The sequence below is a fragment of the Pungitius pungitius genome, chromosome 21 (assembly GCF_949316345.1).
Source record: "Pungitius pungitius chromosome 21, fPunPun2.1, whole genome shotgun sequence".
In the NCBI taxonomy this organism is placed as follows: domain Eukaryota; kingdom Metazoa; phylum Chordata; class Actinopteri; order Perciformes; family Gasterosteidae; genus Pungitius; species Pungitius pungitius.
The window spans coordinates 6249364-6271679 of NC_084920.1; the positions used below are offsets into that span (position 1 = coordinate 6249364).

General features: G+C 44.6%; 2 protein-coding genes across 5 annotated transcripts; one reads left to right on the plus strand and one right to left on the minus strand.

The window, feature by feature from the left end:
* Positions 1-1056: 1056 nt before the first annotated feature.
* On the minus strand, positions 1057-7517 carry oat (ornithine aminotransferase). Of its 3 annotated transcripts, none has more exons than XM_037462984.2 (10): positions 7366-7517; positions 5922-6153; positions 5610-5834; positions 5427-5522; positions 4124-4251; positions 3897-4019; positions 3223-3351; positions 2992-3105; positions 2634-2778; positions 1057-2352 (listed from the first exon to the last, which is right to left on the minus strand). In XM_037462984.2, exons 2-10 carry the CDS (start codon positions 6133-6135, stop codon positions 2192-2194), a joined length of 1335 nt encoding a protein of 444 aa, XP_037318881.2. In that variant the 5' UTR covers positions 6136-6153; positions 7366-7517; the 3' UTR covers positions 1057-2191. The 3 variants fall into 3 exon arrangements, with proteins under 3 accessions (XP_037318881.2, XP_037318882.2, XP_037318883.1); XM_037462985.2 differs by lacking the exon at positions 7366-7517 and adding an exon at positions 6614-6636; XM_037462986.2 differs by lacking the exons at positions 5427-5522; positions 5610-5834; positions 5922-6153; positions 7366-7517 and adding an exon at positions 4375-5168.
* Positions 7518-7799: 282 nt separating this feature from the next.
* On the plus strand, positions 7800-21951 carry lhpp (phospholysine phosphohistidine inorganic pyrophosphate phosphatase). 2 transcript variants are annotated; one of them, XM_037462988.2, is made up of 7 exons: positions 7800-7980; positions 8210-8397; positions 8706-8859; positions 8964-9027; positions 9106-9198; positions 10021-10112; positions 10948-11759. In XM_037462988.2, the coding sequence occupies exons 1-7, from the start codon at positions 7850-7852 to the stop codon at positions 10976-10978; spliced, it is 753 nt and encodes a 250-aa protein (XP_037318885.2). In that variant the 5' UTR covers positions 7800-7849; the 3' UTR covers positions 10979-11759. The 2 variants fall into 2 exon arrangements, with proteins under 2 accessions (XP_037318885.2, XP_037318884.2); XM_037462987.2 differs by lacking the exon at positions 10948-11759 and adding an exon at positions 21418-21951 and having other exon boundaries at positions 7802-7980.
* The last annotated feature ends 365 nt before the right edge of the window (positions 21952-22316 follow it).

A 22316-nucleotide genomic window follows, 5' to 3' on the forward strand; every position in this document is an offset into this window, starting at 1 on the left:
AATCCTCATAATTCTTTTTTTTTTCCAACAACATACAGCTCAATAAAAGTCACAAATGGCTTAAAAGTGCATTTAACTAATTTTTGGGTTTATTTTCTTGATCCTCAACCGCATGTACCGTGTTTTCTTCTAGATCTATCGGCTTCAAAAGGAAACATTGGCTGTTGCGTAACTTTTTCCAAACAGCAAATACGGTTCAACCTATAAATTAAGGTCAGAAGGTCAAAACGCATCCATATACCAATTATATGAGAGATGAAATCTTGATGGGATTCCATCTGTAGATCTGTATTCTACCACTGCTGCTGCTACATTATTGTTGTGGGTGTGTAAGTGGATGCAGTCTGTCCTACCTTAAGGGCAGAACTCAGGGGGCTGGGGGATGGGGGTGGGGATGGGGGTGGGGACGCTGGGTTGTGTGACAGCCCATGGCTTTTAGGATTAACAGTGTTATGGACTGTGTAACTAGATTTGAATTTTTTCCACGGTGAGGCTCCAGCCCCTTTTTTCTTCGGCTTGATTCAAGCTTTGTATTCTGCCTGCCCGAAAAGTTGGTTTAAATACTTTTAAACCAAGTAGTGTCAATCGTTTAATTTCACTAAAGGCACAGCACCATCTAGTGTACAATTGTTGCAAAATAATATTACTAACGCAGAACTTCTGAAAAAAAAAGGCCTGATCCAAATTGCAACACCCAAATCCAAATTGTTGAATGTTTGAGTGCTCTCACAGACTAGATAAAGTACCCACAATGCACAGCAATGTGACATTAAACAAGGGTTACCAGTGGAAGCATCAAGATTTAAAAAAAAGAAAAAAAAGTCAGACAGTGCAAGGGTGTTGAGCCAGGCTAATGACCATTATATGAATTACAATTTCTGAAGAGGTCAATGTAACAAAATATGGTGCAGCTAAAAACACTTTTTTTACACTCTTTTTTGAATTCACACCATTTCAAGCCCTTACGGTCTCACCCATCGGGGGTGGTGGGAACCTTGTTAAACAAAATGAATGCTTGTTGTGTTACTATTTAAGCAGAAAACAGGAAAGTCAGGAAACACTGCAAAAATTTATTTGAGGATATTAAGTCCTTTGAAGGACAATATTTATCACATTCATCAAAATGTTCAATGACAACAATGTGCTACACATACAGATATTGGTCATGTTATTGGTAACTTAAAAAGGGTGTTGGGGAAAAATAAAAGAAATTGTAATTTCACCAGAATTTGCACAAAAATGTGGAGAAACCCTGCATTGGAAAATTTCAAAAATTACCCAGACTAGCTGGCCCTCTACTAAAAACAACACCAAAGGGTGTAGGTGCAATATCGACTTGTACTTTCAATGTCGGTCAGGAGAACAAATCTTTGTAACTTTCAGCTGCATGCCTCCCCAAAAGCTTCACATATCCTTCATACAATTAAAAAAGTTTTAATGAAGAAAAGCATGTTAACTATTTACTTTAATATATTATATTTAGGACTGTCCCGTGAGTTTTAGTGACAGATGCAAGCTTTTTTTTTTAACCTAGTTAAGAGTTATTTTTCTCCAATGAGGGATTTGTGCTTAGCCCTATAAAAGTGGTGAGAATAAAATCTGACGTCAAGGACACAAAATGTTAAAAGCTACTAAATGTGCAATAATCACCACAGCAGTCCATAAAAACGAACGTGCTCGTATACAAATTAATAAATTATCAACATAAATTAAGAGCTTTATGGAGACTGTCCCTTGACCTTGTCTGCTGCCTGGACAACGCTAATACCTTCATAAGTAAAATAATTCACTGTAATGTGTGCATACTGGACTCCATTTCACAGGACATTTGGTGATTTTCATAGTCGAGCTAAAATATGCATTCAAATATAGATTTGTACCGATTGCCATGGTTGAAGCTTCAGGGCATTCGGTTCAACCCTACAATTAAATATTGAACATTTAAAATAGTTTGGGTTTCAGGAACCTCTTCTTTACAGCAGTTTTTTTTTTATGTACTAAAGTGTCGATATAGCCTCATAGAAGCAAACTCCACACAATTGTATACTACATTTCTACCATAGTAAGCGTCAAAGAACTCCTGTCTTTGAAATAAAATGAAAAAAAAACAGCTACTTCATGTTTAGCGCAACCTATCGATCGTAATTATTGGGTGGAAGGTTGGCTTTGAATTTGTCCTTCAGGTTGTAATTTAGAAGGACAAGATGGTTCTCTGGATGATATCGATACATTCCCGCATCTCGTGCTCTTTGATGATGAGGGGAGGGGCCAGGCGGATGATGTCACCGTGAGTGGGCTTGGCCAGCAGTCCGTTGTCACGGAGTTGCAAGCACACCTTCCAGGCGTTGTAGTCTAAAATAATAAAATAAGGGTCGAGTGAGTGACTGCAACGTACACAAATTCAGGTTTCAAGGTTGACGTTCAGTACGAAGAACATCAAATACTAATTTAACAGGTTAATCTACAAATATGATTTTCTTAATGGGGGATCTATTGGCACAACTGAAATATAATATGTTAGGGTATTCAGTTGGTTGGAATGGGCAGCTACATCCAACAGATTTTTCATGCTTAATGCACAAAACTAAAGTGTAATAGCAGGGGATATATATATTTAGATTCCAGTACTCTACCTTTGGTCTCTTTAATGACAACGGCGTTAAGGAGGCCTTTTCCTCTGACTGCCGTCACGATGTCTTTGGGCAGTTTGCGCAGCTCGCTACGCAGCAGCGCTCCCATCATTTTGGCGTTCTCTGCCAGCTTTTCCTCCTCAAGCACCTACAAACAACAACCAAATCAAGACGACTCGCGGCATAAACGAGACATGCATACTTCCCTTCTGTGTGGTAACTGCTCGGTACGGAGCATACGACAATGGGAGTTCTCTCCATATAACCAATAAAAACAAGAAATGCAAAAGCAGTAAGGAAGTGGAGTTGTTAAAGGGTAGATAAATATAAATAGACTATTAAAGTGGATTTTCACACTGACCTTCAGTGAGGCAATTGCAACCTGACAGGCCACGGGGTTGCCGCCATAAGTGGAGCCGTGTTCTCCTGGCTTGATGGTCAGCATTACCTCGTCGTCACACAGCACGGCAGACACCTGCGGCAAACAAGCGAAGGAAAAAAGCAGAAAAGGTAAGATAACCAGTATACTATAATAGTGTGTCAGAGTGTGTGGACGAAGCGACATGTGACTGAACAGAGAAAACTGTCTCACGGGGTAAACGCCTCCAGAAAGCGCTTTGCCCAGAATCACAACGTCGGGGCGGACTTCCTCGTAGTCCACAGCCAGGCGCCGGCCGGTCCTCGCCAAGCCCGTCTGCACCTCGTCAGCGATCCACAACACCTGGACAAAACACAGGGGTCTTTAGTAGAAATCCCAAAGCCCCACTGCAGTGGTCGCCTCGGCCATTGGATGCTTTTAAAAAAATAAACGCAAACAGTGTGTAGGTTAAAAAGAAGAAATTGGAATCCAGCCTTTTACGGCTTGATTATTGTATAAACCCCTAAAAATGAAGAACTGGGTCTTTGTTTGTTTACCATGAGCCTTTCAAAAACGACATAAAGATTGTGTTACTAAAGGAACTCCCAAAAACAAACAGAGGCTCTAGCGAAAAACTTTTCTTTGCTTCTACACTACCGCATTGCACAATCCCTGCGTAATGTGGAATGCTGTTAAATTCCATAGGTGTGTTCATTTAATGGGAAACAGCCCAGACTGGTTTGTCCTCAATGGACTTGGTGGAGCCACATTGTAGTCCAACAGCTGGCTGCTGTGTGTTTATGTGAACATTTTTTAGAAAAATACAGCATGGACCATTAGGAGAAACAGATGCACCTATAGTAGGCCAAGGAATTTCATTGGCCGATTGTGCTTTTGTCTAGACTCACGTTGTATTTGGTGCAAAGTTCTCTGACTTTGGTAAGGTAGCCCTGGTCTGGCACCACCACCCCCGCCTCGCCCTGGATGGGCTCCATCATGAAAGCGGCAACGTTGGGGTCTTGAAAAGCTTTCTGTAGGAAAATAGTTTTTTTTTAAATGTAAACTGCATTCAGCAAGTCGGTTCTTGTTACATAGACAAAGAGGGTGGCGCGGCAGGTAGAATCAAAACTTGTACCTCCAGTGAAGGGATATCGTTGTAGGGGACCAGCTCAAAGCCCGGCATGAAGGGGCCGAAACCCTCGTAACTGCTGGGGTCAGTTGAGCTGGAGATGGCCGCCATGGTGCGGCCCCAGAAGTTTCCCTCTTGAAAAGAAAAGAAAATGTCGAGTGAATAAGGAGTGAACTTAGCATTGTTGAGTTTACATACATGTATGCGATTTGAAACCCTTCTTTATTGTTACTGGAAATACTGTAATATAGTTCTACCTTAGTAGGTCAGAGTGTGTGCTCTTTCACAAAGAGGCGCATGGTGTTCTGGGTCATCTGATAATCAAGATAGTCGAGGTTTAGAATCTTGTGGTGCCAAAGATGACTGTCTACATCCAAGGTTGATTACCAGCACTTGGGTTTTTCCCAAAGCCCCACCCAGTTTATCTTCCAACCACATATTCCTGCTCCAAAGATGAAAACCTTTGAGTAGGCTTGACCTGTATGCGAGTGTTTCGTGTTGGAGACACTAAATGTCCTGCTTTGATGATTTTACACCGGTGTCAAGTATTCATTTTTATAACATTACATGTCATTTAGCGGATGCGTTTATCCAAAGCGCCTTAAAATAAATGCATTTCAACCATAACAATACAAACTCAAAGAAGAAACAAGAAAGTGCAATTTCATCAAATAAGCTGAATTGTGCCACAACTTGTTAGTGTTTTTAGTCACGGTTTAGTCTAAAGAGGCGTGTCTTTAGTTTGCAGCAGAAGATGTAAAGGCTCTCTGCGGTCCTGATGTCATCAGCGAGCTCGTTCCACCATTTCGGCACAGGGACAAAAGAGTCACGATCTTTTCGAGTGTTTTGCTCTCAGTGAGGGTGGAAAGCAGATTGGCAGATGCAGAGCGGAGTGTGTGGGTTAGGATGTAGGGTTTGACCATGTCCTGGATGTAGACTAGACCCGATCCATTCGCAGCATGGTACGTGAGCACCAGTCTTTTGAACTGGATGCGGGCAGCCACAGGTAACCAGTGAAGAGAGCAGAGTGGAGTAGTGTGGGAGAATTTCGGAAGGTTAAAGATCATCTGTCGAGAAGGTTGAACCAACGCAAAGTTTAGTCAGCTTAGACTTCTGTAGTATTATCCAAAGTAAAGAATCATTTATTCTCATTCATAAATATATTTTCTGACTCTTTGAGCTGCCTAACTGATTGATCCGGCCCAAGGAGATGCTCACGGTTTGGTGCCCAAGGCAGTAGGCAAAGTAACAAATGAGAATAACTCCATCACTGTGATGTGGCCTTTTGCAACGCAAGGACGCGACTCACCAGCAAAAATGATTTTGGCCTGATTTTTGGGAACCCCCTTCACATTGTAGGCCCATTTGCGGGCGAGCTTGCAGGCGGTCTCACCACCTTCGACACCTGAAATGGCACAACAGAAAGATATGTCAACAAATGCACTTGTAATGACATCAGAGTATGTTAGCGGGTGATGATTCCAAACAGCACCCGTGTTCATGGGTAGGACTTTGTCGTAGCCAAACAGGCCGGTGATGTACTCCTCGTAGGCTCCCAGCACATCGTTGTAGAATGCTCGGGAAGTCAGGGCGAGTTTGGAGGCTTGGGCGTTGAGCGCCGCTAGGATCTTCGGGTGGCAATGGCCCTGGTTCACTGCACTGTAAGCACTCAGGAAGTCATAATACCGGCTGCCTTCCACATCCCACAAATAGATACCTAGGAGTCCAAAAGAGAAGCGCCAGTGTTGTTAGGTTAGCGCGACGAGGGTGTATTTTAAGTCATCATATGATGCTCGGCACTCACCCTCCCCCCTCTCCAAGGCCACGGGCAGCGGGTGGTAGTTGTGCGCTCCGTACTTGTCCTCGCGGGCGTAGATTTCCTCCGAGGTCAGTGGACGCTCGGACCTCAGCTTGTTTGCGGCCGTGGAGGCGGGACGCGTGCCGGAGTGGACGCTGCGATTGAGAGCGGGGGCCAAGCGGCTCAGGTTGCGTCCGAGCTGGAGAATCATTCCATTCATGGTTGGAAGCGGCTACGTCTATTTGATGAGAAAACACAATGGGTTTCATTTTGAATGAATGCATTCTTTGTTCCAAAGAACATTAAACAAAAAAAAAAAGGTATTTTTTTTTGTATTTCTGTAAACAAAAGACCACAATACGAACCATAATGTAACTTATCTCTAGCATTTGCTGGTGTAAGGGTATAATGTAATGTTTTAGCAAGTCACACATTACAGTAAACAGAGTTTAGGAACGTTAGACGAATAAAAAGCCAGCGATTTGAAGAAGTCGTTTTGGGCTGTGGGAAATTCTAAACCTGCAACTGTCCAACTAATCAATAGCCGGATCTGCAGATTAATTAAAGAAAACACAAAAAAGCACATTGCAGCAACTAGGAACGTGCTTATTAAAGTAACACACCGCCCACGCATGGGCCTTGCTGTCTGCTGAGTAACGCTTTTCCCTTTCACAAGCAACACAAAAGGAGGGACGTACTTTTAGTTTTGACAAAAGCTAATTCCAAAGCTGCACGGCAACGCAACTGTGATGTTCCACACTAAGTAGACGCAGTTTAAATTTGCCCTCTGTGATGATATAGAATCCAGAATAAGTATATATGGCAGCTTCAATCAGGTCACAACATTTGGGAAAGATGAAAAAAACGACAGTAAATGCAAAAAGAATAGATTAGTTATCCAGAACTCCTGCTCTGGATAATCAATAACTTCGACCAGTGAATAAACACACGAAGCCAACAGAGACAGCACCTGGCCTGGGCCACATCACGGGGCTAGTGCCAGTTTTCATGAACGCTCCTCCTGAGAGATGATAGGTTCCTGGAGGGGGAGGGATCCTCTCACGCCCCCCGCAGCAACTAAATCTGGAGCAGCAATACCTAGAAAGATACCGCTAATTCCTCTCTGAAGAGGAGCTTTCGGAAACCGGGTCGTGTTACACAATACTTTATCATCGGGGGGGGGGTTAAACGGCTTACATATGACAGTCGCCATAAATTATATGAATGTCCCCCCTCTTGAGCGTGAAGTTATAAACCGCTGCTAACGACACATACAGGTGGCGGAGCACTTGTGCCTTTTTTAATTTTAATTGTTTAAACACCAGCTAGCTAGCTAGCTAGCTAACAAACATTAGCACCTGCAGGATTTCAGTTGCTTCTAAGCGGATCTCTAAAATCCTCGATCGTGCACTCGCGGGTAAGGGAGAGGAGCCCGGAACTTTATAAGTACCAGAGAGAAGTGAAGCGAAGATTAAAGGCCCCTCTAGTGGCGCGAGTGATGTCCGTCCTGTCCGGATGGGTGAAGCTGTAGGCGCTGGTGCGCGGCTTAATAAATGCCCGTTGAGTGGATGGGGGCGAGCGGACTGGGGACGAGCGCGTGGTGCTCGCCGTGCGTGCTGCGTCAGAGGCACGCCTCCCATGCCGCAACTTCATCCGACGATTGCGTGACCGATCCATTCTTAAATCCCCTTTACAAATCAAACATCGACATTCGCCATTCATTAAACATGGCGAAAAGAGACACCTCCATTCAGCTCGGGCGTTTTAAAACACAGCGTTGTTTGAATTATATTTATAAAATCAGTATACTGCATCCTTTCGGTTACTTACTCCCACTGTGCCGCCTATAGGCCCGTGGACGTTATTATCAATAATATGAACGAGAGCTTCCCGGCTCACTCTACGCGCATGCGCGTCTCGGCTGTCATTTCGTCATGGCTGACACGGGCTGGCCAGGCTGTGCGAGGAGTTTGAAAGGTGTCATACTAGACATGTGCGGCGTTTTATATGACAGCGGGGAGGGTGACGGGGTCGCCATTCCCGGTTCAGTCGAAGCGGTGCAAAAGTGAGTTGCGAAGTTGTTTTTTTTTTTTTTTATTAAATTGAGCGCAAGCACTCTGTTAGTAGTGTTGCTAACTTCATGGACACCAGCAGTCCCCTGTGCTAGACCCCCAACGCGTCTTTATGCGTGCATGATGTTAACACGTTAACGGTGCGGGGGCTGCCTCCCTCCACGGTGTAACCGTGTTGCTGCAAGCTGACCCAACCCTTCCCCTGTATGTTTTGATTTAAAGGCTAAAGGCATCCGACCTGCAGCTGCGCTTCTGCACCAATGAGACTCAGGCAGCCAGAGAGACGTTTGTTGCCAAGCTCCAGAGACTGGGCTTCGACATCCTCGTGTCCGAGGTCTTCTCTCCTGCTCCTGCAGCCGCGGCTGTCCTCAAGCAGAGGGGCTTACGGCCTCACTTGCTAGTGTATGATGGTAAATACTTTCTGTGCCTTGACAGCATCCCCTGAGAGAGGGGGGCGGGGGGCCTCCGCCTCAGCCTCAACCCTACTGGTTCCTGCAAAACATGCAACAACGTACATGTGTAGTTTAATTTGAATTTGTTTAATTTACCAGGAAAGCACCATGTCTCCCAGTGCTTTGTTTGAGCCCAGCGGTGCATCATTATTCTGAGGAATAAACCCTCTTTTGGGATTTGTTGAAAGTATGTAAAATGTGTTTTTATCATCACAATATCCTTCAAATGTCCATACTAAAAAGAGTTTATGTTCACTCCAATGCAGGACTTCTCCCAGAGTTTGACAGTGTTGACCAGAGCAACCCGAACTGCGTGGTGATTGGAGACGCCGCTGAAAAGTTTACCTACCAGAACCTGAACGAGGCGTTCAGGGTCCTCACAGACCTGGAGAAGCCACTTCTGTTCTCTCTGGGCCAAGGGTAAGAGTATAGAGCGCGCCAGTAGGCATTATTACTGAATTACCCATTCTAATTGATAAGCACAACATGGAATGATAAACCGAATACGTGTTATCTCCCCATAGGAGGTACTACAAAGAGACGGATGGTTTGAAACTGGACGTTGGCGCTTACATGAAGGCTCTGGAGGTACAGTAGGTGCTTTGTTTGCATTGGTTAAGAAGAGCAGTCTTCATGTGAAAATTAATGAGCATTTATTCCCTCCAGTATGCCTGTGATTTAAAGGCTGAAGTAGTAGGAAAGCCATCCCCGACATTCTTCCAGAGTGTTCTCAATGACATGGGACTCCAACCGCATGAGGTACGTAACAACAGAGTCAACCATAACAATCCAGATTCCCGCTTTGATCTAGGTTCATTTTGAAATATTTACCTTTACAGTGGGGTAAGGGGGGGGGGGTTCCTCAATGATTTAACAGTTTGACCTTTGACTGGGTGCGTCAGTCACGGAACTGAAAATTGCCCCAAAATGAGGCAGAAATGATCGAGATGGTCAGTATTCAGCAGGCGAGCTTGAAATGGAGGTCACCGTGCTGCAAAGACCCAATTGTCGCTAATCTGCGAGTGGGAAACACACAGCTGTGAACTTCCCCAATCGTGAAGTTATTTTTCATTTTTTTAAACTACAAAAGTAAATAGTTACAGGACCAATGGCCACGCTACGGCACACAGCTGCCCCCAGATTTCTGAACAGGACTTTGGCCCCAAACCCTTTAGTGACTGCGAAACCCGGCAGCGCGACACTGGGCTTTCAGTCTCCTCAGTGAGGCGCATACTAAACGTGGAAAAGTCTCCATGCCCGAACTCCCAGGATGAACAGCCTCACTGACCCAAAAGCACAAGAAAAGAAATTGGATGCTTGTGTTCTGGTCAGTGGAGAGGATAGCTGAGACGTTCATAAAAGAAACAAGGTGAGGGGAGGGCAGGATGAAACGTATCCGCCAAGAACGGTTGGCGCTTATGTAAACGGTAGGAAGCGATGACTACTGATTGAAACAAACAAATGAATCAGACATTTTAGATGTTGGCACATTATTGGTCTTATTCGCAATTATTTGCACAGAGCAGTGGAAAACATCTAAAAGAAAATGAATAATGTTTTTCTTCCACCCTCCTCTTGCAGGCACTGATGATTGGGGATGATCTGGTGAATGACGTGGGAGGGGCCCAACGCTGTGGAATGAGAGGCATACAAGTCAGGACAGGCAAATACCGGTCAGTGGGGTCCTTCAATCTAACAAAGCTAAACATGACTCCTTATTGGCTACCGCTGGGCCACGGCGGCTCCTATTGGTTGGTAAGACCATCCATGCCAGTGTGTGACCAGCCTGAAGTTTCCTTTACTAAGCTGCCATCTTGCTTCTGGCTTAATCTGTGCTGTTATAACCGTAGATAATAGTGTTTTTAACCTCTGTTTTATAGAAATCTTTTAAAGAAAGAAATGTTTTTTTTATAGAATTCTGTATAGTCAGCTATTCTGACTATACAGTAAATCAGAATAAAAATCTATTTATCTATTTGCCAGCAGAGGACGCCGTCACACCAGGATTGTGAGTCCCAGTTTCCTCCTTTACACTCATGCTCCCAGTGAGCCGGCTTCATTCTTTAGCATTCCACGTTTTGTTTATTGGATTGAGAAGGTGCCGAAAATAGCTTTATCCTCTCCACATGTTGAATGCAACTCGCCCACGGGGCCATAGTCACCCATGGATTTACGGTCCCAAATCATTACTGGAGCGCCTTTCTCATTGTGTAATTACAGAAACATGTGGTTGATTATTTTAGAAGATATTTGTGGTAGTTTCGGCTTGACGAAAAAGAGGGAAATGTCAGGGAGTGGTTATGGAAGTCCACTTCATATCACAGCTATGCTGTTCATTATAATATAATAACTGGTCACTGAACAGATTCTTATATAGTTACATTCGGCAAAGTGTTAATGTTTTTCGATTTTCAGCTAAATTTTGTGCAGAGGGAACTTTGCAGCGGATCCGAATCACGGGGCTGATACCCAAATAATTTTTCCCTTTTATTCACATTGCGAGATAAGATGTTTGGCTGTAAACCACCGATCCGTCTGAAGAGCGCCATGCTGGATGACCTACTCCAATTGCTGCGCACTTGCATGCAGGTCTGGAGTCATGTGACCACAGAACGCTGAGTAATCTTCTTGAGCATCGGTCCGCTCTAATCCTGTACCAACAGCACAGTCACTCCGTGTAAAACCCGTCCTATGTTTGGCTGCATGGCACACGTGTGTTTGTGTGTTTCCACCTTGGTACCGGGTTCACAGGTCGGCGGAAAGGCTGAGACGTTGTTTGCTCAATCACAGGAGACGGGACCTTTTCAACCAGATACTCCAGATAATGAAATTAAATTCATATGGTTGTTTATTATTATTACTCTGCAATCTTCTCCTCGCAGCTCAATTTGGCGTTATTGTGCAATTTCTTTAAATACTGTCTCCACTAAATACAGGATAAAGCACATATGAATATATCACTGCTCATCCTTTTTTTTTCTTCTCTTTTTGGGAGGAGACAGCAACTGGTTCAAATAAGTGGGGAACATATGTGGGATCTGTATTGTGTTACCCGTCGTGTTGCGTTTCAGCTGTGGTGAGTCAGATTTATGGACTGATTGGTGAATGGAGTTTGTGTGTCGAAACACACATTCAGAAAGTCATTAAATTAAATGTGTGGTTGAATAGCGTTTTCAGTGCTGTGCAATAAAAGGACACGCTAGTGTTTATCAATGTTTTATTTTAAGGACTTGGTTCAAGGTGTTAAAGTTGTATCAACAGGGCTCTCTCTTTTGTGTGCGTGGCTATTGACAGAAGACACTTGAATATTTTCCTATGCGCACTTTTGTGCATCAAAAATTACAATGTATGCCACCAAAGTGAGCTGTAGTGTAATCAATTTACATAAACACCTCGTGATATATATGATCCTTCTATAGATTTATTAGACCGTGCTATACACATTCCCTTCGAACAAGAAGAGAAACAGTGATTTGTATTATTATTATTTTTAATCATTTTTGGGGGTGGTTTTCTTTGGGACTGCGAGTGAGCAGCAGTCGTGAGATTTAGCGATATTTAGCCAAACAGTCCCAGTGAACCCAGGCTTGCTGGGAGCAGTTATAAACCTCAGTCAGATCTGTGAAAACACAGCTGTTTCCAAGTCAACCAGATGCTGCGCAGGCCTCCAGTTCCCATCAGGCTTGAAAAGAAGAAGGAGGAAAAAGGACTGCTTCAAATACCCCAGGCCCTGTGACAAGACAGGAAGGGAAAAAGATACAAATCACAGACAATCTAATCATACCTGCTTATTTTGAAGAGCTTTTTGACTTACTACGACTCTGCAAGGAGTGTCACATTAAGCGTGACTTGGCTCTGTCTGACGCTGGGACTGTTTTTTTATGTTTACACTTTTTGCCATCTTACTGGCTTCAAAGTTGTCTCTTTTTTACGAAAGATTTGAGGTCTTACATCTTTTAGAAAAAGTGTACAAAACTAGGAATGTCAGCTTTAGGTGAATCTATCCTCATCCTCGGGTTATTTGCGCCTTGTGCTTTTCCCCACGATGCAAAGTACAGGCATGCGCTTGTTGTGCGCCTGCCGATAAAATCAAAGGGTGGTGGTCATGAGAGAATATTACAGTACCCACCAGTAATGGCTGTTGAGACTATAGGCGTAAGATAAGGGTAATTCTAATAGGTCAGTGTTCTGCTTGCAGTCAACTTTCCCTTGTTCTCGAATAATGAGCGAAGATTAGCGTACTAGCCTCAGGGGAGCCAGAGAACCCTTTTTGCTCTTTTAATGTACAACAGGTTTGCAAAAAGTGGCCTCAGCCCAAAAGTGGTTTGAAATTGGGATTATGAGGGCTGCCAACGCTCTAGTCCAACTTCTGCTCGGCCTTTCAGCTCTGTAGTTGGCTCATCAAATGAAGTTTCTGTTCTTCGCAACCTACTTTTTAGGAAAAGCGCTTGGGCCGTTGTGGGTTATAACCATATACGGTGTAGAATATGGAAAAGCTCCGTAGCTCCGTTTTGCGTTTCTCCCATCATCCCGCGAACCGTGTCGGCACAAAGGTGTGCGGCTTTGAAGCCTCCTGAAAGCGGTCTGTTTACAAACAGACACGATTAGTCGCTGGACCTTTCGCTCTTTGCGCGCTCGCCTCAAAAGAAGTTGGATGTCGAGCCCTTTTCATTTTGTGTCAGACAACCGGGCGCAGTATTAATGGCTATTTTGAATGAGGGCCAGCGAGTGAGAGGAAGGCCCTCGCTGGGATTCCCATTCACGGGCGAACACTTGAACACAGCACCATCGCTCTTTTAAAAAAGCGCTTTGCGTTGTAGGCCGTCGCTCCACACTGCTAATGGGAGTCCAGATGAAACGTCCCCCAGAGAGGAGCAGGCCCTCGACGGTGCAAACTATGAATCACTTTACCAAAACCGCACCCCGGTTCGTGCCCTTTCCATCTGCGAGCCGTCACGTAGGGAGGGGGCAGGAAGTGACTGGCGGGGGGGGGAGGTTGCCGTGTGATTCCCTCGGCAGTTCTTCTCTGCGGTGTGTGGGTTGAACTTACACCTGCTAATGTCAGCATGTTGTGTTTCGAGAACACACTAAGATTAGTTTGATGCTGCGTGAAATGATTTTTCCATCTTGAGGCAGAAAAAAAGTAGATTAAATGTGCTATTTCACGTTGTGTTTGTTGTTGATCGTTGGGTGAAAGCAAAAACGGAAAAAGCTCTCTTTTTGTTGGAGGAATTGATTGCTTGTATATAATAATTGGGTCCCTTCACTTGTAGCTGCCAGCTGTGGTACATTTGCAGCCATTTTTCTACGTGTTTGTTGAAACTTCAGTCCGACATTCCAGGTAACGTAATCTCCACCATTCGCTATGATAGCCCATTGGTCACTATCCAAATATTCCTAGCTTTCACTTTAGCTTCTACTCCTGTAATCATAGTCATCCCAAACAACAGGCCGGAGGCGGATGTGGAGCGATGGACAAAAGGATGTGATGCCATGCTGTGATGAAATCATGCTAATGTGACCTGTGAAGTCCCCTTTATTGACCTCGGGCAGTGGTGTTGGATGATCCGCTTTGTATGAGAGTGTGTGAGAGGAAGCACTTTTATGACTACCTGGCACCACTGACTTGTAACAGTTGTCCACCGTCCATCCAGGTCTGGTCAACTCAAACACTCCAAGTCCCCCTCCTGGAGTGTTTGAGTGGCACGTGCCCTGCGTTTAGTGGGGCGAGCCAGAGCAGATTTCCACCGGTCCCCAAAATGAAGTCATGCAAACCGGTGCAGCGAACCGGCACACAAGGAAAATAGCCCTTCAGATGTTTACAGCTTCACAGTGTAATCATGTCTTTGGTATCTTATTAATATAATGGCCAAGATTTGTAATACATTCTTAATACACAATACTGTGTCAAACTGTTTTAGTTTTATTCTTAATTTTCAAGTGGCCACATACACTAATTTACATAATTTTCCCAGATGCGAATGTAATCCTAGAAAAGTGCACGGTTTTGACTTTAAGTCACAGTGCAGGTCAAATAATCGGGCTCTGGTTTGAAAACCACCACATTGGTAATACATCAGAGATGTGTAAATATCTAGTGCAGATATTATTGTGTGTACAGCATCTGTTTTATGTACTAATGCTAGCCTTCATATGTCGTGGTCATACTATTCCTCGTGCACAGAGAAAAGAGAGCTCACAAAAGAGAGCTAGCAACTCTCCAACCTGAATAAGTACATGGCCGAATGACTGACGAGTGAAGGGGTTCATGAACATTTCACCGAGTCGAGTGTCAACAGAAAGGTGCCCCCTCCACCCCCCGACACCGGCAGCCTGTCGTATCACCGTCCTGGTGAATCGGACATGCGTTAGACTGAACAAAGCACAGCGGTGTTGGGTTCATGGATGGGCTTTGTCCTCTTCTTTTTTTTTTTTTTTTCTGCAGGTCTGTGACACTGAACCTCGGCAGGAGCACCGTACGTGGCTGTGGTTGCAGGTTAATCTCCCCTTTTTTTTATAGACGCTGTCCCTGGGATGGCTCTCGGGTGTAGACTGGATTTCAGCCGGGTTTATCTTTCAGTCACCTGCCGGTGCCAAGTAGCCCAAATCTAAATGGTTTCAAGTGTGCGCCCATCAGACAGGGAGTGCTTTGTATTCGATGTCTGTGACGTACTGTATTTTCAAGGCCTTGTATGTATGTGTCAACCGGATGATTGGGACATCTCCTTTCACCGGTAAAGCCTTTAATTCTCTTTTTTTGTAGCACCTTCAGTGGAACTGGATTGATGTGTCTGAACAGGTTACGCTTCAGCTGCACTCTCTCTGTACTTTTTGCTCCGTCTTGACCTTTTGTGAACCGTTCTTCTCATTTAAAACGAGTGTGCGGGCGTTTTATGGCATCTAGTACAACAGCACAATCCCACACCCTGTCCTGTTAACCGCTGTTGGCACATTGTTTTTTGTCTGTGTGGGCAGGAAGTGAAGTTATCTCATTTCACTCCTCTCCGCTCAGGGTGTGGGCCGCAGGCTTTAAAGCTTGACTACTTGAGAGCTACGTTTTAGTTCTGAAGGTGTACTCGGTTTTCCTCTGCGCCACCACAGAGACCCTTTAAGTCTGTGCAGAATATGGCTACCCTTTTTTTTTTTAAACAGTAACACGTGAAAACAGGATCTCGTTCCCTGCAACATGCTTCCCACCTTTTTATCTTTTTTTGTTCAGAGCGGTGGGTGGGTTGTTCATTTCAGCAGCTTTCGCAATACTCCAGAGTTGCAGAAATGATCCTTTTCACAATGAATAGTTGCGAGTCCATGTGCATGTTTCTCTACCATGAACATATAGGCTGGATTATATCAATTTAGTCTTGCATTCACCACGAACCCAAGCTATGTTTTCATACCATTACCAGGGATCTGAATCGGCAGCTTTGAGGAATGTAAACACAATCAATTCTGGGAATGATTTCCTCCCTCAGATAGCACTCTACTGTTGGTTTGAGATCCAATTCTGCTTCATCTCTTTAGTCCCTCTGCTCCTCACGTTTGCGTTTTGTATTTCTATGCATTTATACAGAATATTCTGGTAAAAAGAGCATCCAGCTTTCACAGCCTGTTCCCTTGTTCAAACAGGATGGCATGTGTAAACCACTTGGATTTAGAACAGATGGACTGGATTCCGATGGTGAAGTCCAAAAGGTCCATAGAAGTTCTGTCTTTGGAAAAATATAAACGTCGACACATGTAGCCAAATATGGCTAGGCAGGGCTGTAATTAGCCACTAGCATGGTCATGCTTTAAAGTCTGTGGAAAGTAATCTGTGTTAAACATAGTTGCCTGCTAAAATAAGCCGCTAGTGTACGAGTATTTGGAATAAACATAACTGGGTCACTGTTTACATCCATCCCTGTGAACCCAGGTTGAGAACGGTTGCTTCCATTTGCCAAAGGGCAGTTTGCAACCCCCACTAAGGCCACAGGAAGGTAGCATCTTCTACTCAAAACACATGTTCATCACAGTACCCTTTTTTTTCACTTGTTCGTTGTAACAGATACGCGATAATTGTAGGTCACCAGATCACGCGTTACCCAGATAAAGCTATAATGAGAAGGGGGAAATCTACAAATCTACTTCAGCTGCAGTGTCATTCAGACTGTGTTCAGAACCTTCTCTTTCGACCAGGTACAAGTGAAGAATAATGCATAATTGGGCACAAGAGATCTAGTACAGATTTGAGCTGGACGTGGCAGTAGCCTGGCAGGGAAGTTAAAGAGCTCCATGTGGGTGCCCGAGCCCTGGCTTATCGTTTCTCAGCACCCCAGGGTGACCGCTTCCCCTTCCTACGTGCTCCTCTAAAGCCTGCAGTGCCTTTTTATGAGTCAATGAGATATTAATAATTAACCGGAGCTTCTTTTTTTCTACAGTCGGAGTAGACTCTCACGCCCAGACAAATGAGTCGGGCCCGGGCCTCGGCCACTGAGCGCCGTCGACACTACTTTTCAACCCTTCAGAGAGTGAAAGAGAAAGACGAAAGGAGTGAGTGTAAGAGAGTCACGGCCGCTAAAGCCCACAGATGGCCGATCGAAACGTAGCACTGCCTCTTAAAGACATGGACACAGGGCCCTCAGTTGTTTTCAATAGGGATCCAATCCCTCTCGTATTCACTAATAGATGGGCTGCTGGGCTGGCTGGGTGGGGGGTGACTTGGAGCCCTTTTTTTTCCCAGCCATCGTTTGTGCTTGTGTGTAAGTGTGTGTGTGTGTGTGTGTGCTCGGTTCCACACATGGGTTTGCATTTGTTGTAGCAGAAGTAGGTGACTCAGCAGCTTCTTGGTGCTTGTAAAACATTCAAATGTAGTGATACTATAGACAGAGACGCGCATACAAACGAATGCTCAGCAAGTCATCAGCTGCACTGCTTCCATTAGCGAGGTGTGAAAAAAGCATTGTGGCTAGATCTGTGTCACATGCATATTGAGCAAAATGCTGACAGGACAGCTGTGACATGATGAAAGGAGTTCACTTTTTCTCAAAGTCGCTACTTGTGGCTAATGTAACCTGTGGTTGCCTCTAGCAGAGAAAAGGAACATGCTATGCTAGTGTGTTTTTTCGTTAATCCACCATACAGAAAAAACGCGTTTAGTGTATTTCCCTTCCGACCGGTGGTTTCCGATACCATTTTCCTTATCATAAAAAAGTGATTGGCTAACTTTTGTATTGAGTCACCGCAGTGAACATCAAACATAACTGCTCACAGGCAATAATCTTGCTAGTGTGGCCCGCTACATGCTCCTTGCTCACCGGTGTGATATAAATCACAGTTTGGTGAACAATAAACCATACCTTCGTGTATGACCCTCAATAAACGGTCTGGTGTGAAGTTACTCTTCAAAGGAACCCACCAGCAATTTCTACACAGTGGTTTTGGTTTTTATTCTCAATTATTGTGAATCCCATTGCCAAGAGTCAGTTGTAACACAGTAGCACTAAATGGTCTGCTAAAAGCAATAAATGGATTAGTTAAGAATATGAATAAGAACAGTTGAGTCTGAACAAATGAACAAATGCTTCAGAAAGTCCAGCCCCTTGCACCAGACATTTGAATTGCCAAGCTTTGTAGTCGAGGGGATGAAAGCCTGAAAAGCGTGGTTACTTTTTCCGTCTTTAAGGGACCGAAAGCAAAGGTTTATGGTTAACGTCCTGTTTGTTTTAGCCCCAGGTGTTTTTGTGGTTGGGAAGGACAAAGTTTTCAGTGGGTGCTTTTGACCGTTCACGATGTTGATATTTAAAACCTGTGACTGCCATAGCTGTTGAACATGCCTTTTGGAGACGAGACGACCAGCCAAAATGTCTTCCACAAATGTAAAACACAAATTGCTCCCTCACAGATACAGCTGTTTAGAGAAACGCAAGATGAACACAGTCAAGTGACACTGCATACTCCAAACAGGGAATCCCCTTTGTGTCCTGTCCCAAATGGAAAGAACCGTTCATCCTTGTAAAGCGTGACAAAAAAAAAAAAACACAACCCAGCTGACTCAAAAGTGATGCAGCCTTGTGTTCAGTGAAGTGCTAGCGACTGGCGCGAGGAGGCACAGGCTCCAGTTCAGACCTCTGTCACGTCCGTTCCCCATAACTTTGCAAATGAGCCCGGTGCTTTCCCACGTTTGGCGTCGGGCGGTTTGTCATCAGAGGTGGCAGCTGCATTACTTCAGGGGACTTATCTGGCTGCTCTGTAAATATTAGGTAATGGAGGAAGGGAGACAAAAAGCCCGAGCGGTCGATGATCAACCGCCGATGGGCCTCGCTTCAGAAGGCGTTTTATATTTATTTTTTAATTTCCTGCCAAAGTTGATGTGTGAGGTTTTATTTCCGTTCTTTTGGTTTCATTGTCTCGTGTGACTTTAACACTTTTTTTAAAATTCTTTTGTGACAGAGCAATTCAAGCTATGCTCACATTCTCACCTTTGCCGCAGCAGAAAAGGGCACGCACATTACAGATTCACCCCCCCCCCCCCCTCCTGAGGTTAGGAGAAAAACATTTGTCTTGTGTCGGTATCTAATGTTGCACGCAAGGCTATAGTTACCACGAGGCCGCGTTCCCCTCCGGGTTGTTCTCGTATACTCTTCTCTTCTGTGGTCGTAGCTCTCCTGTTTGCCATTCCTCGGCCTCAAAAGACAGGTGACGGCACACGCCGCATGAAACTTTGGGTGTTTCCGTTTGTCTCCATATGGGTCGGAGGATCAGAGGATTTGTCGCGGAGGAAATGGCTTTCCCCCGAGTCGTTGGTCTTATTAAGTTGCATTGCCTCCTTGCTTTTTATCAGCGTCATATCTGTTGGTAATCTTTCACTTCTTATCACCATCTTTTTTTTGTGTAGTTTGACTGTTTTTGCATGTTCGTGGTTACTTTTATCAGCTTCCTTTTACATTTTTATAATGTATATTTAAAGACGGCACCTACAATAAGGGGGGTATTTGGCCCCTTTTGAGCTTGGATCGTTGCTTTCAGAAGTATACGCACCAATTTTATTTTAAATTTTATATGGCTTACAAATGCTGATCTAATCTATTATGGACCCTCTTTGTAGCTGTGTTGTTTTCAGGAGTTTTTGGTGTTGTCTACACAGAGCACTTGTCACTACTGTGTCACAAACAGGCATTCAAAGTATATTCTTCCAACCGTGAGCGTTCCATAAAATCAAAATATTCTCGCATGTGGCAATCCAGCTGCCAGGTTTCCAGCCAAGCTTTCTCCAGCATTGCTGTATTTGTCACTGTCTTCGGCGTTGTGTGCTCTTGGCTGAGGTTGAACTTTTCCTGTCCGGCCTCACTCAGGTCTCATCTGACTTATCTGCGCAGTGTCAAGCACAGGGCATGCCCTGGCAAAGGTGAGGAGGTTAAGCCAGAGGTGTAAATCGACATCTGGTGATTGTGACAGTTTGCTTCTGTGTGTGTGTGTGTGTGTGTGTGTTAAGCATTAACTGATGGGCAGGTTGTGGTGCCTCTCACCCCACGGTCAGCTACCTCAACAGGATAATGAAGAAGAAGCTGCCCTCTATCCGAGCGTCAAACAGCCCTCATCTCTCTCTCTCTCTCTCTCTCTCTCTCTCTCTCCCCGTGTCTTCAACACACAGCGGACGTTCACACGCACACGTTCTTATCCACTTTCATTTCATGGTGGCACAGCCTGTACTTTATGAAAACTGATCTCTGTTTTTATAGATCCAAGTATCTTGTTATATTTCTATGCCTATGACACTCTAAGCTTCAATAATCCCTTATTGCCTGACACTATATACACAATATCCTCATGTTACAGCTGTTGTAAAGGATCAGGTGTACAGTAAAGTATGTTGTTGTTTTTAACAAAATAATGATTCAGATTACTCATTGTGACAGGTTTGTTTAGGGCTCCTCCCAATGATCTTTTTTTCCAGACTAATCGACTAAACATTTTTTGCAGACTAATCGACTAACTTGATTCATTAGAGATGAAGAAACACTGTAACAAAGGCTCTTTTGGCCAATCCTTAGATCCCAACTGAAACCTCGGGATCACTTAGCACCGTTCTGGTGACATTCCGAACCACATTCTTGCCTCTTTCCTACCTCGTTTCTCACCGCTGACGTCAGCCGTAAGGGAGGCGCGGAGCCATCTCTTTGCGTGTCATTGATACCGCGTGGACCCAAAAGGACCCACGGCAGAGTCACGCATCACCTCACCTGTAACACTAGCTGCATTGTGCTGAATTTTGCATGGTCATTTTGACCTGGTTACGGCTTCATTATTCATGGCAACGGGAGATTTAGAGGAGCCTCGGGTCGGAGGGGCGGTTCTTTCGATGCCGTTTGGCTCGCCGCTTGAAACATAAGAGCCATGGGACTTGCGTGTGTGTGTGTGTGTGTCCATCAGTCCTCGGGGCAAAAAAAGGGCGTGGTAGTAATCCAGCGCAGGAGACATAACACCCAGACCATAAACATAATACTCCCTATCAACAGTATCTTGCTACTGCATCCTTTCTAAGTTGCTCCCCCAGGTTGGAATCCACTGGCTTGAGTCTCCAAATCATTCTCTCGGTTTTAGGTTGAGAAACGGTGTGCTTATTGAGTCTGTAGATCTCATTAAACTCCCTAGTTGGTCTGTTTGAGTGGCCTGTAGCTGTGTTGGTAAAGTCTGGAATACTGTGTGACAGCTGGTGATGGAGACAGAAAGCATGCTTGGGCCCTGCAGCGGCTTTTGGCAAGTAGCTGCACAGACACCTTTCAGTGCGAAGATATCGACAAAGCACTGAACATTATATATTTTTGTACATTATTGTGATCATAAGTGAGTTCTTATGATCACTCTTTTAGGACAAAGATGTGGTTTGTTACCAAATTTGCATGTTTTGGTATTAATCAATTTTTTCTGCGTGTGTACAAAGACAGTTTGTTCGCCACGCTGCATGTCCTTAAGCGTGTGCCTCTGCCTTTCCTCCCTCAGGCCCAGCGACGAGAGGCACCCGGCAGTGACTGCCGACGCCACAGTGGACAGCCTGTCCCGGGCGGTGGACGCGATCCTTGATCAAAGGCAGCAGACACCGTGACCCTCGGGGCGATGGCAGGCTAATGTCGGGTATTGTTTTCATACAGCTTTGAGGGGATGTTATTGCAAAGCTGAGGGTGTTACTGCATTCTCGTGGGAAGAAAAAAAAAAAAAAAATACTTTGTGTCACGTAACTGTCACGTCTCGTAAACCTTAAAAAATAAAAAAAACACGTGCGCGTGTCCCGACCATCTGATCTACGAGGAATGAACTTCACACGTGAGGGATGCATAGTGTGTTTGTCAGTACATGATTGATTGGAGACCTCAAGTTGACGCCACAGGGCATGTGATCAGCTGCTTCCTCGCAGTACAGCACGGCTGTGTGTCCCACTCACTGCTAGTCTTACACACCGACGCGCTGTATGTTATGCACACTTGATATGCGGCAGTGTATTTTAAGTATTATATTAATAAAGCTATTTCTATCTTATCATTGTTGTCGCCCTTACATTTTTTATCTTTTTTTTTTAAAAGAGGGTCCAAAGGTTACGTGGGACGATGCCTCGGCTCTAGTACGAACCGGAATTTATCGGAGCAGCGTTTGTTTTACAAAAACAGATTGCTGGAAAAGGGGAAGTGCACCGGTCTTGGAGATGATAAATGCAGAACTCCGCTCGAGCTCAATGAATTACGACGGTGCTTGAGCTCATGTTTCCTCCCTCTGTAAACAAAAAAGAAATGAACTCGCCTAGTGAAGAACGGCAAATCTGCAACTGCTTATCTTTATTTACTTGACTTTGCGCCGCCTCTGCTCGGAACCGTCCTGTCATCGATACAACGTTAATTGCCGCCCAT